Here is an 18,723-nt window from a genome sequence, read left to right as displayed (position 1 = left end):
ATGGTTCATACAACGGCCGAAGAGGTTAGGTAACATACCGATAAGATGGCAGCAGGGTAGTCGTCTCGCTGACTCGCCGCCTTCCATCCCGTCGATCCCGTTTACCGTGGAGCTTATTGTTAGCAGAATGCTGTGGCTGTCACTGTGACGCGTGCGTGCTGTGCGTGTTAGATGCCAGTGTGTGCATGCAGGAGTGGCGTCCACCACATTTCGTCATCTGTTGATGCTCGTTAAAGAAAGCTGGGAGGTTACGTTCGGAACCAGCGGTCAGCGATCGGTGTGCACCAGAAGGTCTTATGTTTTTCTCCTTTGGCTGAGTTTCGTTCGTTCAGACTGTACTGGTTTCGTTGGATTTGTTTTGTTTATTTGTTGGTTGAAGTTTCGTCAATGTGTTAGTTAATGTGGGTTGTGCAGCAAATGGCAGTGGTGAAATCAATGTGGCTAAAACATGGCTGAGGAGCTACTGGTTACATTAAACCGGAGCGACACGTCTGGATTTGGTTTTTCGTTGCTCGGGTCAGCCGGTCTTCCACACATCGTTTATGACATCGTTGAGAATTCGCCGGCGGCTGAAAGCGGCAAGGTGAGTTACTACAGTCTCCTCCCCCTCCTCAAAGCTCGCGGTTCGTACGGACGGCAATAATCATCTTTGCACCCGGCAGGGGCGGATTTAGCAGCAGGTAGTCTAAGCTACGTTCTACGGTAGCGGATTATAGGGTAGCGATTTCTTACACATTTTTTCATTTTCATGTAGACGTATAAATTTTCATTGCAAGTACTAAGAGACAAGAATAGTTTGCAGCAAGTGGTTAAGAGAGGTAACTTTTGTAGAATGCCAACCGAAAGTGATAACGTTTTATAGCTACATATATAAATATTAACTAATTTATCAAGTCTATAGGCTCTGCCAAAACGAAGTTAGTTTAACGGGCTAAAAAATAATTAAAAACTATTCCTGTCGATTAATCGTCAAGAATGCTAATTGGCCTAGTTTTGTGGAAGCCCAGAACGAACAGTGGAATCCACATGTCCAGTTTGTATTCAAGCGAAACGAGTGTAGCAGCATTCTAATACGCTTAAAGCCTGATATATTCACAATATTATCCTCTCGATTATTTTTCAACGTTTGCTTTGTTATATGATTATTATTATTATTATTAAAGAAGTAAGAGTTGTGGAGTTATCTAAATGGGAAGTAAACGTGACGTAGATCATGTAAAAATTATTAGTTTTTTCCTGATGATTCAAAAACTTTCTGTAATACTGGAGCAATCGTTAGAAAAATCAACGTTACCTCAGCCTCTGAAATGGATATAATTTTATTGTTCATACTAATTAAATATTAAGGTAGTGATTATTTTTTTATGCATTTATGTACATTTTAAGAACTAGAAAGTTGTCTTGTTCCATGCGTTACTTTGTAGTCTTATTATCCACACTATTCACTTCATATTGATAGCACTTCAGATTGTATTATTTATTAAAGAGTTCGACCCCATAGTAATGTGAAGCGAAGCAATTTTTTTTGATAACTTGAAGGAGTCAAAAAATATTGAAGAAAATACTGGAGAAAATTAGGTATTCGCTATATGTAAATAGCTTGTCACTAAATGTTACCAAATCAGTCTGTGTTACTAACGTGAAATATAATGATTCTATTCTGAACCATTTTGTGGTCATGGTTGCTGGTATGCAGCTATGTAGGAAAACTAATACCGATAAGTATTTAGGCGTACATGTGGAATGGTGCTCGTGATCGCGTCGCCACATTGACTCTTGTTCAGAAGGACTAGATATTTCCTCTACGTTATTTCTAAGGCAAAAACCATCATACCTGTAGGTAAGCTTTGGTACCATATACTACGCACCTTTTATTCACAGTACTGTGACATATGGAACAGTCGTATTGGGGTGTGTCTACCAGGAACAAGTCGTTACCTATTCCTAAATGTTACCAGAGGACTAGTATGAAAAATTATAAATATTGTGCTGTGATAGTGTTTAATGCTTTAGTTGAGAGGGTCAACAAATTTTTAAATTGAAAAGAAACAAATTATATACAACACTAGTCAACAACATTTGTAACAAGGAAGGTTACTTGTTACAAAATTTTGTTGACCAGTGTTACATACAATTTGTCACTTCAATTTTATCTACCCTCATTATAAAACCACATTGATTTTGATCCGATCAGATCTAATTTTTGTGTTACAGCTACAACCAGTAAAATTGAATTTTCTCGTTTTAACTTACGTTTTTTGATTCAGGGTGTTTTGTTACTTATTCTAACTAATTAACTGGTATTTACAGTAAATAACAAAACACCCCGGATCAAAACAGCTAAGTCAAGTTGATAAACATTCAATTTTACTGGCGAAATTATATGCAATGGTTTGGTATTTAAAATGTATATGGTTTTATAATGAAGTTAAATAGGTATTTCAAAATTAGTAAGCACCTTCGTTGTTACAAAAATTTGTTGACCAGTGTTCTATAAAACTATATAACCTGATTTTTGTTAATAAAAATTGTATTTTTGAAAAAATTAAAAAAATCGCATTACAATAAAACTATCCGTATCTAAAATATTCTAATATCAATTCTATTATACTAAACCTCGTTTCTAACGTAACAGTTAAAAGTTTTCATGTTGCACACAAAAAGCGAATTTTTGTTGACCAAACATTGTGTAAACGGAAGCTTCTATTACTTTGGTTTAAGGAATACCTATGAAATTTACCTCTATTAAGCTGGCACCGCCATGTAAGAAATATAAAATAATTAAATGCCAATTAGATGCTAATTAAATGTTGTAACGACGAATTTGTCCTTCCGCATTTAAAAGAAAAAATCTTACGGTGCCAGTTTGAATACGAACTAGCAGCGCCGGATCGAAATATCCACTAAGGGTGAGTGATTGCGAAAAAGTAATTACACAGTAATTAAATGCTAAATATATGCTTCAAGAATTTCCCAAGCCCGAATTTGATGCTCGTCAATTTCCATTGTTTTTCAAATGCTTTCCTGCTATTTGTGGAATTGCTAACGCTGTCAGCGGGTGAATCTACACTAGGAGTGACAAATTCAACAAAGCAACTACACAGTATTTAAATGCTACTTAGATGCTCTACGAATATCCCAAGCCTGAATTTGATGCTTGTCATTTTCCATTTTTTTTCAAATGCTTTCCCACTATTTGTGGGATTGCTGATGCTGTCAGCAAGTGAATCTACACTAGGGGTGAGAAATTCGAGAAAGCAACTACACCGTAATTAAATGCTGTACTCCGAATTTGTCGCTGCGACTATAAAAAAAAAAAAACCTATGGTCCTGCCAACTTGGTTGCGAACTAACAGCGTCACGTCGAAATATCTACTAAAGGTGTGTGATTTCGAAAAAGTAATCACACAGTAATTAAATGCTAATTACATGCGCCAAGAACATGCAAAGCCCGAATAGGTGCACGTCTTTTCCATTCATTAAAAAAAAAAAAATTCAACTATTTGTGGGGCTGCTGACGCTAACAGCGGGCGAATCTACACTAGGGGTGGCAGATTTCAAATAATGATTAGACGGTAATTAAATGTCAATTAAATGCGACAGTAATAGGTTGAGTCGAGTGATCAGTGGAAAATACATGAATATTCCGAAAATACATTACGTCACGATTGTTTCTTTCATTGCATGTATTCTGTATTTCTGAAATGTGGGCGTAATCAAATATTCTCACGTTCATACAATCTCCACCGAGAGGGTATCGGTTCTATAAGGATCAGTCTTACAAGCGAACAGTTTTACAAGTTCGTTTCTACAAGTGGCGATCCTACAAGTTCGTTTTTCCTGACTCGCTTCGAATGGTCCGTTTCTACAAGTGACGGTCCTATAATTTAAATTAGATTAAATCAAAATGTACGAAATTGACAGTTGAATGTATGAGAAACGCACTTGTGAAATACGGACCTTTCGAAACAAATCCGGAGAAACGAACTTGTAGGATCGGCACTTGTAGAATCGAACTTGCAGGACCGTTACTTGTAGAAACAGACCTTCCAAGGCGAATCGGGAGAAACTAACTTGTAGGATCAACACATGTCGAAACGAACTTGTTGAACTGTTCACTTGTAGGACTGATCCTTGTAGAACCGATACCCTTTCGAAGTATTGTGGATTCAAGGTAACATACATCATTTCGATTTTCGTACTTCACTTACGTTATTCGAATGACCGCTATGAATGAACATCAGAACGTTGGCTGCTAGCTTCAGCCTCGTGGGCTATACATATATGTAAGGAAATTGGTACAAAGCGGAAGGCCGGACTATTTTAAAAGTAAGTCGGTAAACCACGAACGGCTAAGCTAAGACGGAGCAATATACATGTATGGAGGACCAGCTTTCCCAGTACAGATTGTCATTTGTTGCGCAAATGTGCAGTCAGGGAGTATAATCTAGCGGGCCACCACTAGAGTGCGCGACGAGCGGCGTGTGGCGATACTTTTGAATCAAAAGCTCTGCAATCCAATGGCGAAAAGTGATTGATCGTACTTGTGGCCAATTTGAAGGGTTGCCGTATTCTTTCAATACATGTACTGCCGTAGTAATATTTACCACAAAAGCAAGGGCAAGGTCACGTGTTCTTCGATAATTAAACCAGCACGCAATTTTTCTTGAAGATTTTAAGTCCCGTCGCTCTTAACAGGTAAGTGTATTGCTTTCATCGAGTTTGTTTTTATCGATGTTAGAGAAACATTCAATGGCTCAATGAGGGTTTTTTTCTTGTTATTGATTAATGCTTTACTCCCATTGAATTTACGTAAAATGGTTCATCGCGAAGACTGATTGTAAGAAAATGAGTATAACTAATTGTACTTGATATACATTTCTGTCTTACTGCGAAAATTAATATGTAATAAATTGAATCTTGTAATCATTAAAAGGATTTTTCTATTTTCTACTTTATTTTATCCCATAAATTATCCAGTCAGTCTCACAATGTTTTACACACTGTACCTGGAAATCGGTAACATTAGGGAAATATAAGGAAACTCCTCAGCGATTGTAGCGATTAGCGGATTTCAAAATTGTTGCCAAAAAACAGGCCGATTCCCAGAAATGCATATGCGTAAATTGAGTTCTTAAATATCAAAGATAATTTTATTTCCATCCGTAGCTGCAGCGAAAATCGTCAATAATTACATATATTTCTCTCGGAGAATCAGGACAGTTTATACGCAGATTTCAGTACAGACTGCGTTACATCAGAATGGAAAAAGGCGGTAATACTATGATCGCCATTCGATATTTCGTAACAGTTTGTGTAGCCTACAAAAAAAAATCTTGTTTCAGGTAGTAACGTTATCGTAACGATTCACGTTGAAGAAAAATCGTTATTTCATAATTTTGAAACTGTTTGAAATTTAGTAAACCATAATACAACGAAATATACTCATATCGTGCAATCCTAATGCCTTCAAAATCATTGTAAAAATAAGAAAATAGTGATTTTTTCTCAACGTTTCGTTACAGTAACGTTACTTAATTCAATCTCGTAATAAAAAGACAGGTGTACAAACTGTAGCTGATACAGCTGTATGTACCTGATTCACGGGGATTTTCTGTTCCGTCGGCTTTGAGCTAGTTGGAAAGCTTCGAATTGCCAGAACAGCAGGATGGAATAGGACAGTATGGAATTCTCAAACCTTACGCAAATTAATATAATTGTTTCCACTAATTGTCACTGGACAAATCTTAATAACTGAAAACGCCATAAAACTCTGAAGAGGATAGGGATCGTTGAACAAATTAGCGATGACAACAAGTCTTTAAAATGTTTTTTGCTTTTATTTCAGTATGTAATTCTAGAAAATATTGCTACATGTTTGAAAAATGTTTTACAGCCACAGTTTATGGAAGTCTAAAATTTAACCGTGTGAAAATAATTAGAATACATGTTAACATGCTGTGATGTCCTTTCATTACAAACACAAATAATATAATTTACTCGATTCTATCGTTCAATACTTCAAATGCGTCAGTCGCGTCCATTGCCGCATGTACACTTGGGACAATGAATCTGAGACGGCTAATTTTTTACACTAGACAGTTATGTTGGCAATAGACAAACTCACAGTGCCATGGTCGGCCGAGCGCGAAACAAATTAAATCTCAATAAACATAACATAACCCATGATCGTCGAATCTAACCTTAGAATACCGCGGGGATAATGACTTGTTGGATTGATACGTATTCTAAGGTTAGATTCGACGGTCATGGGTTATGTTATGTTTATTGAGATTGACTTTGTTTCGCGCTTGGCTGACTATGGCACTGTAGGTTTCTCTGTGTTGCCAACTTAATTGTCTAGTGTGAAAAATGAGCCGTCTCAGATTCATTGTCCCCAAGTGTACAATTTACGAAACCTATACTCAAAACCGATGACAGCGCGGTCTACCGGCGAGGCAATGAATTCTATACCCTGGCCGCGGCTTGGAGCCAAGCAGGATAAGCGTAAGTGTCCATCCCATTAAATATTGCTTTGTGAAGCTACCGTACTCCTGATTTGAATCATGCCCACACATCTGCGCTGGCTCGCATACATTTATTAAATCGATTTGCAAAGCCTATGTAATAGCCACCTAGGAGATTATGAGCATTCTAGCTGGGTCTGATGTTTCCAATCTGACTGGTCCGTGGGAGTCTCATTGGATTAAGGTCGAGTGACTGTTTTTTAAAACCAGCCGGGGGCACTTTTATTGTGAGCGACGCGAACGGTAGCCAGCGCCTGGTGGCCGCTCGCGGTATTATGGATACCGGATTCGAGTACTAGTGAGGAGATGGCGGCAGTAGATCGGTTTCAGGTAGATATAGGATATCAGTAAACGGATTACCGACCCGGCTACCGGCCATATCGTCGCAACTTACAACCAGATCCAATTAGAGTTACTTTCTGTCTAACTTGCTTTCGTCGTATCAATGCAAGACAGTAAGATTGTTTTTTATCTCGATAACGCAATGGGACATGGATTCTCCTCGTATTAAGAACTGTAGACCTCCTCTGAATCTTTTCAGGGTCTGTAGAAATTTGCGATTTGCAGTAATGGGATGCTAGTAAAATTTCTTTTTTTTATTCGCCTTTTTCTTACCATGAACAGCTACAACTATTGCTCGTATTAACATATATCTATAGAACTGATCGAGTTCTGTTCAAATCTTGGAAAATCGAATAGTTATTTAAAAAAAAGGCTGTGCACCGTAATGTTGATAGCCCATTTGTAAACTAGTCGGATGAACTAAAATGCATAGCTTTTTTGCAGCAGACACGACCGCATAATCGCATTCGCAGCCTTCGAGAGGCGTGAATTCGTTGGCTATTGTATTCGATGTTTGCACTTGTATGACGAGTCGATTTATGAAAAATGGGGAAAAAATAATTCAAAAAAATGAAATCTAAAGACGTCTTAACGTGTAATTTCATAGATCATTAACGGCTAATTATCGTCAAGGTTTTATTTCGATATTTGTAAGTGGTTGTGCTAACTAACGAACGTTGTATTGAATATAGGTTTTAATCTTGTCAGCCGTGGAGTATATTGGTGGACTATTTAATTTTCCAGGAATTATCACCCGTAATCTAAAAATATGAAGCGACTTCTTAACAATATATGGCAATACCTCTAAAATGTACCTCAAAATCTTATAACAATCATCGACATAGAAGTACGTAGAACATACGGAGTGGCGCGAAATTTCAAACTCCATCAGTCAATTGACAGCGCAATATTATATTGTGTAGCAAGGAAGCAAACGCTGTTTTCGCTACCGTGCGCGAGGGTTGCAATACACCGAAGGAACGAAACGGTCCCTCTGGGTGTGCATACGATATTTTTTTTCACTATGCACAGGGGCTGATTTTGCAGATCGATCATGTCAATGAGATAGAGGGTGGGATTCATACCCGTCGATAGTGTTGTTTTGAAGGCGGTGTAACTACTGTAGACAAAGTGACACTTTGGTCCCTGATTATAGGGAGCCAAATAGGACTTTCCATACATGTAGATGTGGAAAAAAGCTCATGTAATCTTCCGTCACGTCTATTATTCAAGGAAAGAATTTGTATGTGACATCACAAACAAATGGAAATTTCCATTGGTTGAAGCGAACAACCATAAAATAAATCATTGATAGATTGAATTTTATAATAATTGACCACCATGTTGGACCAGCTATGCTGAATTCATTTCCAAGATATCAGGTAGTATTAATGAAGTATTTATCTACTACGTGAGGAAATTTGCGTTTCTTATAGACACACGATAAAAGAAAAAGAACATTTTAAGACTTGCATTAGAAAACCGTCGTCGCATATTGTTAAATTCGAGTAAACATTCTGTGAAACCAGTTGAAAGTACCTCTGAAATGATGCATTACTCACGAAACGAACTTCGACGAAACACTAATTGTGATAGTGTCACTGCAACTCGAATGCGTATACATCAATTGCGTTGGGTACGCATTACCTAAGAAAATAGGTCACTTATACAATGAATCAATAAGATAGCGGCGATTCCCTAGCGTCATTAATTCCTCAGTTTATATTGGTGGAAATTGCGACGTGCTCGCTTGATGCTCACGATTATACACCCCTGCCGTGTGCTTTAAATTTGATATTCTTCTAAACTAACATAAAACGTACATTGCTGTACCACACAGGAAATCGCTGCTAAATAAGGACTCTGCAAGATGCCGAGTGCCTGCGATCCATTAATTTCGTCTTTTTGGTTCGTGCATCTTATAAGTATCGCTGAAATATTTTCCACGATAGACGATGGGGCAGGGGTGAGAATAACTTGCAGGTGTACAAGGAGGCTTCGATGGTAGTTCGACTTATTTTCGAGTGCCAAGGCACAAAATGAAGTGTGGATGAAGTGTGTGCGGCATGGTGCACGCTTGCCTACCTTGGGGGGTGAACGCACGTACCTCGCAAACTTACCAAGTTATCTGACCCCAACGGTTATATTTAGTTTTTACCCGTAGGGTGTTGCAGCTAGGTGGAACAAAGATAAAAAAAGAGCGTAATGTAGCTTAAACAAGTTGGGCCGAACAGCCATCTGCTTGCTCGCCGACTTCGATGCAAACGACTTGTCGGTTCAGCTTCAAACAGTTGAAGCATTTTTAAGCACCGCAATTTATTGCTTCGAATTCGTTAATTCTTTCATCTTTGGGTGCATACAGTAGACTTCCGAAGATGACACGAAATCAAGTCCGTCCGTATGTATTTTTTTCGGAAGCTCACTGTAAACCTACCTTAACCTATACCATATGAGCTGGGAATTACGAGAGGCGAACTAATAACACGAAATTGCATGCTAAGGAGACTGAGCTATTTGAAACTTACGAGTACTCGCCTATAATTGAGAAAGAAGCCCATCGAAAAACAAACGAGATGCAGAAGAGGCCATAAGGAAATAATCTTATACCGCTGAATCTCTTTAATCCACAGTATAATAGGTGATATTGCCTGTAAATTTCCAAAACCTAATTTTAAGACTATCCTTCGCCTTTGCGCAATAACTGTGGAGTGACGGTGAAGCCTTATATAGGGAGAATTTCATGCGAACCCGACTAACGTCTAACCTTCACCATTTTTTACTCTCTTCACAATTTTTTATGCATTCATTCCAACTCTGAAACAGTACCCTGATCTTTTTCCGCGTTTTTACTTGACCGATTAATGATTTATAAATATTCGAAGTGTTTTTGAAAACGACCATTTTTTAAATATTCAAAAAAATCTCAAAAGCTGTGTTTCCTGTTCCAAACATTTCAAGACCGGGCTCAAGATAGACCGATTTCTTTCCAATTTTTTTAGCACTTTCAATTTTTTACAAAAGAATACTAACGTCGGATTTATTGGTGGGTTAAATGTCAGATTTTCTTCACTATAAGCTTGTCCCATTATCGACACATGCAGTGAATCCTTATGTATTTGTGGCACGTACAATAAATGCTATAGTATTCTCTCAAAAATAATATAAAATGAAAATACGAATATATGAAGGGAATAGGTTGTATGTTAGCCAGATACAACCGTTTTGTTTTTTATTAATAAGTATACCTGATAAAAAGTTCAATACAGAAGGTAGTGACCATTTTTTTTCGCAGACGCTCTATAAACCATTTTGTCGCATAAATAAATTGAAATCTGCAAAAATTCAGCAATCTTAAAACAAAATTTTCGTAAATAAAAATAAAAGGTCGTAACCACTAATTTTTTTTTCTTTTTGCAAACACTTTACAGACTACTGGAACATATCAAAAATTGAAACTAACCAAGTTATGATGCTATCAGGATGTCGATTTTCTGAACCTCGACTATCCATATCATCAATTATCGGAATAGTAAGAATAACAATAATAATTTTCAGCGATTACGAACCTGTGGAATTATTCGACATAGGTTATCAGGGCTGAATCAGTAGCAGAAGGTCGTATCCACCAGTACATATGACCTTTTACTCTTAATTAAACTGTTACTCAATTTGTACGTTTCTTACCATATTTTCATGTTTTAAGCCTAGATACGATCAAAAGAAAATATACAACTCCTCACCTTTTTTAACTGCAAAAGGTCGTATAATGGCGCTTACGACCTTGTGCCATTAGACACGCGGTATTTCACTATCACTTGTCAAGTTACGAGTCATTTTTACCGGATACTTTGAACTAAGCTGTTCACGTAACTGTCGCAATTGTGGTATCCTATCATTGTAGCTTCCCAAAAATATGTTGAATCTCCTCAATTCGAAAGATTGTTTCGAGCCAGCTTTCGACGCGGACGGTGTCGCGCCTGGGTAATTGGTCCAAACTGGACCGCCGTCCCAAAGAAGATCAAATCCGCCAACCCTCGTTTCGCTGCCGGTCAAAACTCCTTCAAAGTCCAAGATCGTCAACGCGTCATCCAACAAATCAAATTTCAATCTGTAATCCTCGCTGTCCGTCGCTGCGAGAGCTGGTGAAGCGTTGACCTCGAGCAACCAGGGCGTCAGATGTTCGTCCAAGAGGATGTCGTAGCCGTATAATTCGAACGAATTTTTTCCTTGCATGATCACCATCTTCACAGCCTGTAAACTGGCCATAATTACACCTACAACACATTAAGGATATCAATATAAGGCTTTGTTAGACTAAAAAATAATGTTCCGCTAGTTGGATGAGTTTGGAGAAAGAAATAGCTGATACTATATGCAGCTTACAATTAGAAGGCTTTGGATATTTCTACATGGGCCGCTTTGGTTGCAAATAAAAAGCCTCAAATTCCCTCCGCGATCGTGATATTTACTTTTTTATTTCGCCTCTTTTTTACTTTTCGTCGCCGTTAGTGATATGATGAAAAGTATTGGTTTCGGTTAAAAATCACTTTTTCTAATTTCAACAAATCTCTACGTTTTCGAACCTCCAGAATCACAAAAACAGGTCTTTAAAGAGATATTGGTATGTCAGTCTGTTAGTCTTTCCGAAAAACTCCCGCGTTGGTCTCAGAAACGGCTCAGTAAAATAAATCTAAAGCTTACAAGATTTTATAACAAAATGATGGGCATGAAAAATTGCCATGTCCCGTTCAATTTGAACTTCCAGTTCTACCGGAAATAAATTGATTTTCAATGTTTTACCGACAAACATAGACCTTTTCCTCCTTGTTACTTTTTATAAATAAAGGATTATGTTTTTCTCAGATTGTATATTTTTTTTAAATAAAATGTATAAATTTTTTGTTTTTCACCAAAAAAAAAAAACTTTTTAATTCTTCTTTCAAAACTTTTTCATTTGGCTCCCAAGTCCTATCAGTTTCAGATTTTTCACTCGGCCGTTTTCGAGATCATCGCGAAAGTTTGTCGGACAGACCGACAGATTCTTCCCTTTTCATGAAAATGAAAAGTGCACTGAGAGAAAAATTTGCGCATATAGTTAAAAATCTGTATAGTTAAAATATTATAGTCGGAAAAATAATTTTTATAGTAGAATTTACTCAAATTATCGTTTGGCGCACTATAAACACAATGTTAATTTTACCACACACTTCTAGTTGATCCAGGAACGTCAAAGGAACTATAATAATCGTACAATTAACTATATTTTTTGTTATAATGTTCACCATACACAGATGTTCATCAGGGTTATAGTCGTATAGTGCGGTAAACTCTGTTCTGTAGTCTTCGATAGTACAGAGTATGGTTCAATTAACTAATTTATAATCAACTATTTACGGATAAGTATTTAGACCACCCGAGATGATTCCTGCAACTTTTGTCAGAGTTGAATGCACCATACATAGTTTGACTCGACTTAAATATGGTTAACGCTAATACAGTAATTATTCAGACAAGATCCTACGAACATAGTTTCAACAACTAAACATATACTGTTGAAAATATTTAAAAATCGACGACACATTTACAACACAAAAGTGTAGTTGAATTACAAATTTCGTGTTATAAAGTGAATTACTAAGCATTCTCAATAAATGTGCATTATAATTTTGTCATTTTGCTTAACTTAGTTGGAAACACGCAAAAGGGTGTTTTGAATTTACTTCATTGTGCAGTAAATGTATCAGGTATATTTGGAAATTTCATTTACGGTACTTGGAATTTACTAAAAATTCTGCTGAATTCACTTGATAAATGGAATAATCTTATTGATCAGTTTTCAGTGACTGTACCCGTCATGTCCCTCTAAAGGTTAAGGAGATCCCCAACCTTCATTTCTAGCTATATGAAGCAACGATGTCCCAGAGCTGAAACTTTTTTAATATGAGGTATTATTTACGTGGAATTCAACTATCAAAAAATAAAAAAATTAAACAATTGTGGTACGGTCTGTTTAATTTATTTTTCATCGAAAAAAAATGAGATATCGCATAATTCATACGATTGATCTTTCAAAATCGAATTTGCAACACGTACAAATTTTTTCATATTTTTAAATTAATTTTTGGCATTTTTGATGTATTTTTTCCCTTGAAAACATTGTTGTTTTTTTTTTGCACGATATCAAAGGCAGACGAATATTCCATTCTGTATTTATCATTTTTATTCATACGATAATAAAATATTATCAGTACCCTCCACGCATATATATATTTCCGGACGACTGTCTTTCTACACCGCCTGTTGCTTACTACAATTATATTCAATGATTTCTCGAAAAATCGAACTTCATTGTAAAATTCATATCATGCTTTTGTGGATGGTGCCTGTGTATAGACACACTATTCAGGTAAATATAGTAGATCATTTTTCCCATTTAAAAGTTATCAGTATCAGACGCTTTCGTTTATACCTCCGCAGTCATGCCGGAGTAGTTGCATATTCTATACATTCGCGTTTACTGTACTTCTTCTACCCGTATCCCACCAGTCAGTCATAAAAATGCCGGCGAAAAGAAAGTAGTCTTCGTATTTCGAAAATTTAGTGCGTAAGAGATGGGGGGAGTAATAATTATACAACCCAAATGAGAGACGAGTCCACGTGTGGATCAAGTACAGACGTTTTGGAGATTGATAAAGAACCACAACTCATTCAGCGACTTCAAAATATTTATACATATAAATTAGATATTATAAAACGTGTATCAACAACTTCAATGCGGTTTTTTTCCCTGAAATTCACCCTTCCTATGCATGCAATATTCAAAACGTCATCTGCATATATGATCTATGACAATGTTTGACTGTGGCGATAAGGTTTAGGTATCAGTATATGATGAGTGTTACGGGCAACATGAGTAGGCAGTCGTTAAACTATATATATATTTCAAGCAAAAAAAAACAATGTTCGGATGGAAAAAAAATTTACTTTTCGTAAAAAATATATCAAAAATGCCAAAAATTAATTGAAATATCTGAAAAAACTTGCAGGTGCTGTAAATTCGTTTTGGAAAAATTAAACGTATAGATTTTGCAATATCTGATATGTTTCGATGAAAAATAAATTAATCAGACTTTACCACAAACAATCGGTTCATTTTTTATTTTATGATGGTTGAATTCTCCGTACAAAATACCTCATATTAAAAAAGTTTCAGCTCTGGGACATCGGTGCTTCGTATAGCTAGAAATGAAGGTTGGGGATGCCCTTAAGTTTGAAACTATTCATATGTATTTATAATATAACTATCATTGTACCATATATTATGCCTCTTCTACGTCGGAAAAATATATACAGTCACAACAAGCGAAAGCAATAAATTTACAAATCAGTCAACTAAAAGGCTAATGAAGATTGAGATAAAATATTTTATTAGTGGACAGAAATTATCTGGCATACTAACAAAAACCATGGATTCCTTCCTATTTAAAATATAGTTTCCAGGTGAAACATATTGAAGAATGTATAATGTTTACAACGCAATAAAAGACTTTACTGTATCAGAAACTCGCATACAATGGTACTGCAGAAATGATTCTGTGTGAATATCGTTGACAAGTCGTTGGTTGAGTATAATTCAAGGTATATATATAACACAAACTGAAAATCATCCAATACTGAGCCTCGTACTAAGCTTTGTCATGTGCACAGAACTTTAATTGTTGAATAGTTCGCTAATATTGTGCGCTAAAAACGTAGTGAAACAAAAATGTACCAAACAAATTCTTTGGGTTACCTGCAATACGTTGCAGTAGTTTATCCATTACTCCTCCACCGTGTCTAGCCGTCAAGTATTCCCTGACCCTACGAAGTGCCCACTTGCATCCTTGTTTGATTTGAGGTTTGTCCAATCTCTCCGAGTTGTTGCCATTGGGTTCCACCTTCAACTGGATCGACATATTTGTGAGGTGAACTCGGCTGTCGTTGATCTTCTGCAGTGAGAAAAGTTCACCGGACAATCGAGCAAATCCCTCGCGGGCTAGCCATACTTTTAACGGATTGAAAGAAGTCACGAGAACGTAAATCCGGAGATCAAACTTCCTCCCAGCCAGCAGGTAAGGATTATCGACATACTTTTGGACGACAAAGGCTTCCGCACTCCCGCCGTCACCAGTAACTTGGTTGGTCGATTCTTTGTGTTTCCACTCGACGAGGTCTTTGAGTTTTTGAAAGAGAAATATCCCCTTTCCCTGCGACCTCGCGGCTGGCTTCACTATCCAGGTCCCTCCCTGGCGATGATATTCCTCTACCAACATGTGATATTCGTTTGGCAGCTCAAACGTCACGGGCATGCAGTCGCACAAATCGGCTTCCAACGTCTTGCCTTCTCTAATCAAGAGTTTCTCGTATCGCTTGAGATTTCTATAGAGGTAATTCTTCCGGGTTAGTTCGTAGTGGTTGCGGAAATGTGGGATTTTCTGATCCCAGCGAAGTTTTCTGTCAATGGCAAATCGTACCTCATTCATTTCGCACCACCACAAGTTCCAGTCACCCGCATCTTCGACGCCATCCTCAACCTGCTTATACATTTCAAAGCACATATCAACTGTTAATAGCTGAACTTTACATCATAAAAAATATCAAATAGCCCCATGCGTGCAGTTAAAGTACGTTATTCGACGATGAACTTTTTAAGCTTGAAGCATTTTTGCGTCGTAGCGCAAGTTTTCCTTTTTTTTTATCTCTGAGAAGCTAAGAATCACCTGCCTAACGGACATCGATAGTCTTTAACAGAATTTCAATTTCCAATGGAAAATATTCATTTAAAATTCGATAGTTGACTTTTCTTCTCCCTAGTTTATGGTCATATTATAATCGTTGAAAACTGGTCATATTGTCTAACATTATAAAAATCCGTCAGTCTAGGATGCTATGTGACATTTTAGCGTATATCTCCTTATAACCGTGAAGCTGTATTTTACATTAACTGAGAAAACTGTCGCCAGAAATCTTGTTCATTCTTTGGGAGAAGAAAAATTACGTAATTATAACATTTAAATAATTATCCGTTCATGAATTATCGATCAGTTCATGAAATTTAATTGACGCTTCAGCAACCGAGTGTAAATGATGTTCCTTGAATTTGACTAGCTTACCTGAACCCATCCTCTGGCGAGCATAACCTTCGCCTGGGTTGATGGAAAATCACACCGAAACTTGATGCGCTTTGCTACACCATTTCTTGGTTTGTATTGCTTCTTATGTACTCTATAAGGCGGTGGTGCACATGACCTAATCACCATGTCAGTCTCGTGTTGACTTATCATCATCTTCAATCCCATCCCTGAAATCCATCACGTTTGTACGGAAGTTTCTATGAGATCTTGATCGCAGGCATCTTCGTTTGTTATTAACAAACATGTTGATAACTTCTCTCTTTACATCGACAGTCTTTATTCTTTATTGTATTGGTTATTAAGAAATCAGAAAGCATCATGATTACGAGGATTTATATCAAGCATACTTCTGCAATATACACCAAATGTGGTTCATATTATGTAGTTACATACCGATATAGTCCAGAATTCTGAATGATAGAAAACTTGAATCGGTATAAATTCCAAATGGTCCAAACTCCGAAAGTTACCAACCCTTACATTTATGGTAAACGCTACACAGCATATGTGAAGGTTGGTAGTGTTATGAATTTTTACTCATTAGACGCAGTGCGAACGCCATAAAGCACAAGGCCTCCTGGGCCAAAATAGGTCAGTACCTACTATCACAACATTACAGCAACTCCAATTCGAATTACAACCTGTACGTGTAGTAACACACTGTGAATCAACTTTGTTCCTAGTGTTCTCTGTAATAATAGATCAAATAATTCTCCGAGGATGAACGTTTTATTTTGAACAATGTATTTGGCGAAAAGTACAAAATTTACAGGATATACGAGATGCATATTCCGATAACCCTGTTTTTTCATTGCAACTGCGGCAATTTCTTGCACTCGCATTTGTTCCAGTTGCAGATATTGTGTGACAATAAGATCGACTAATGACTTACCCGTTCCTTATCGCAAACGGAGGCATTCTGTAACCTTAAATTGACTACTTCGAGGATACATAGATCGTAAGGGGTCAAACCGTAGTAGTTGGAAGAAGACCACAAAAATTTCAGTTACAAGAATGGAATCAATACACTGCAACTATTCAAAATTTGCATAAAACGAACAATTGAATATAAAGCTGGCATTCAGAATTTTCCGCGTTTCTTACCAAGCATCTCATAATCTGGAAAGTTATTGATAGCATTAAATCTGATTGCTAACCAAACTTGGCAATGATCAAGTTGAGTCATGTAGGTGGCGAGGAACCATAACAAAATTGTGTTTGTCGAAATGTGAATAAAAGACTGGAGAAAATAGTTGAAAACTACGACAACCGATCCATATTCAATTTTCGTTCTGGATTTGCGCAAAGTGTGAAAATGCAGACTTAGGCAATCTATATCTTCGATCTTGCGGGTCCATAAAACCACATGTGATTTTATTGTGCATTTTGCACTAAACACCGTAAAAATCTTAAGTCAATATTCTGTATAGAAAAAAAAATTTCAAAAAGAGTTCATAATGTTACGGGATAGAAGGAAGGATATTGACAAGCGGCTGTCAATACGTCTCTACATCCACCCGAGATGTTGGTTCGGTCCGATCTCGTCGCTGCACTCGATTCAGGGAATGGACGTCGGAGTAAAAGTTGATATACCTAAGGAAGGTATATAATTAAACGTATGAATGCTTCATTGGGATAGTGAAGAATTTAAATGTGTAGTTGAACGAAGTGGATTTTTTGTACGTTGGGATTGGGTTGATAGTTTGTTATTTGAAGGATGGGATGGAACTTAACTTGTTGGAAAGGGATTAAAAGTATACTTGATGAGAGATGGATTAGACGTTCATTTGATGAAAGATAGAATAGAAATGTCGTTCGATACAAAAGTGACAAAGTAGAAAAGGTTCGAGAATACGGAACAGTGGAGAACATAATTAGCTGAATGAATAAGGTGATAGCGAGTGGTGCGAAGCCGAATGGGTACAGAAAGACAGGTAAGAGACTATGAGATTACTGTAAGTAATATGGGAGACTTAGCAAATAGAGAAAACCTGGAGAAAATGTGTAGCGGTACGCTGGACGTGAGAATAAAATTTAAAAACATAAACGTTTTGAGAAAATCAGAAAAAAACTATCTATAAAAGAATTCGGACCTCTGCCCACATGCTCCTGGTGTTTGGCGGTAACGCCAAGCGCCTGACGGACACGATTGGCACTGATTTTGTAACGTAGAGGTGTCACGTATTTAAAAAAAAAAACGTTTCTGGGATGCAGTGACTGGACAAAAAAATATCCTCGACGAATATATTTTATTAACGACGAAACGTTCATCAGTTTACGAATAGCTTCGCGTTGAGAAGATTTTATGTATTGGCCTCCTTGACTGGATCCAACGAATAATAATACCGTATCAACCTGTGGCCCATATTTCTTTATTTTTTTTTTTTTTTTAGAGGTACTAAAACATATGGGGTTCTTCATTATTTATATAAGCCACGTCGAATTCAGCAAATCTGATCAACTTTGCTGTTCCTTAAATTGTGTTCCTTTTACTCGAATACCTTAACACATATTTTCTCGTACCTACCTATATCATAGTGTTGCGATCGAACCATGAAGTGAAAACTTGACTTTTTGATCAAGTTTGACTGATCAAAACTTCAGGTACATGAAAAAGTGTAAAATGCCGATTGTATCTCGGTACGTTAAAAGGCAATTGTCTTTCTTCACTAAATCTACTA

General features: G+C 37.0%; 1 protein-coding gene across 3 annotated transcripts in view; it reads left to right on the top strand.

Annotated features, from left to right (window-relative positions):
- Window positions 1–132: 132 nt before the first annotated feature.
- The window catches only part of LOC124303184 (PH and SEC7 domain-containing protein), a 76,131-nt gene continuing 57,540 nt past the window's right edge, over window positions 133–18,723 (top strand). For 2 of the 3 annotated variants that reach the window (XM_046760092.1, XM_046760089.1), the window contains exon 1: window positions 133–583. In XM_046760092.1, the coding sequence (XP_046616048.1) occupies window positions 449–583 (135 nt within the window). In that variant the 5' untranslated portion in view covers window positions 133–448. The remainder of the gene's footprint in view (window positions 584–18,723) is intronic. The other variant, XM_046760090.1, reaches the window with a different exon arrangement.

The sequence above is a fragment of the Neodiprion virginianus genome, chromosome 4 (assembly GCF_021901495.1).
Source record: "Neodiprion virginianus isolate iyNeoVirg1 chromosome 4, iyNeoVirg1.1, whole genome shotgun sequence".
Lineage (NCBI taxonomy): Eukaryota > Metazoa > Arthropoda > Insecta > Hymenoptera > Diprionidae > Neodiprion > Neodiprion virginianus.
The sequence above is the reverse complement of the archived record's forward strand: the minus strand, read 5'-3'. Positions and strand labels throughout refer to the sequence as shown.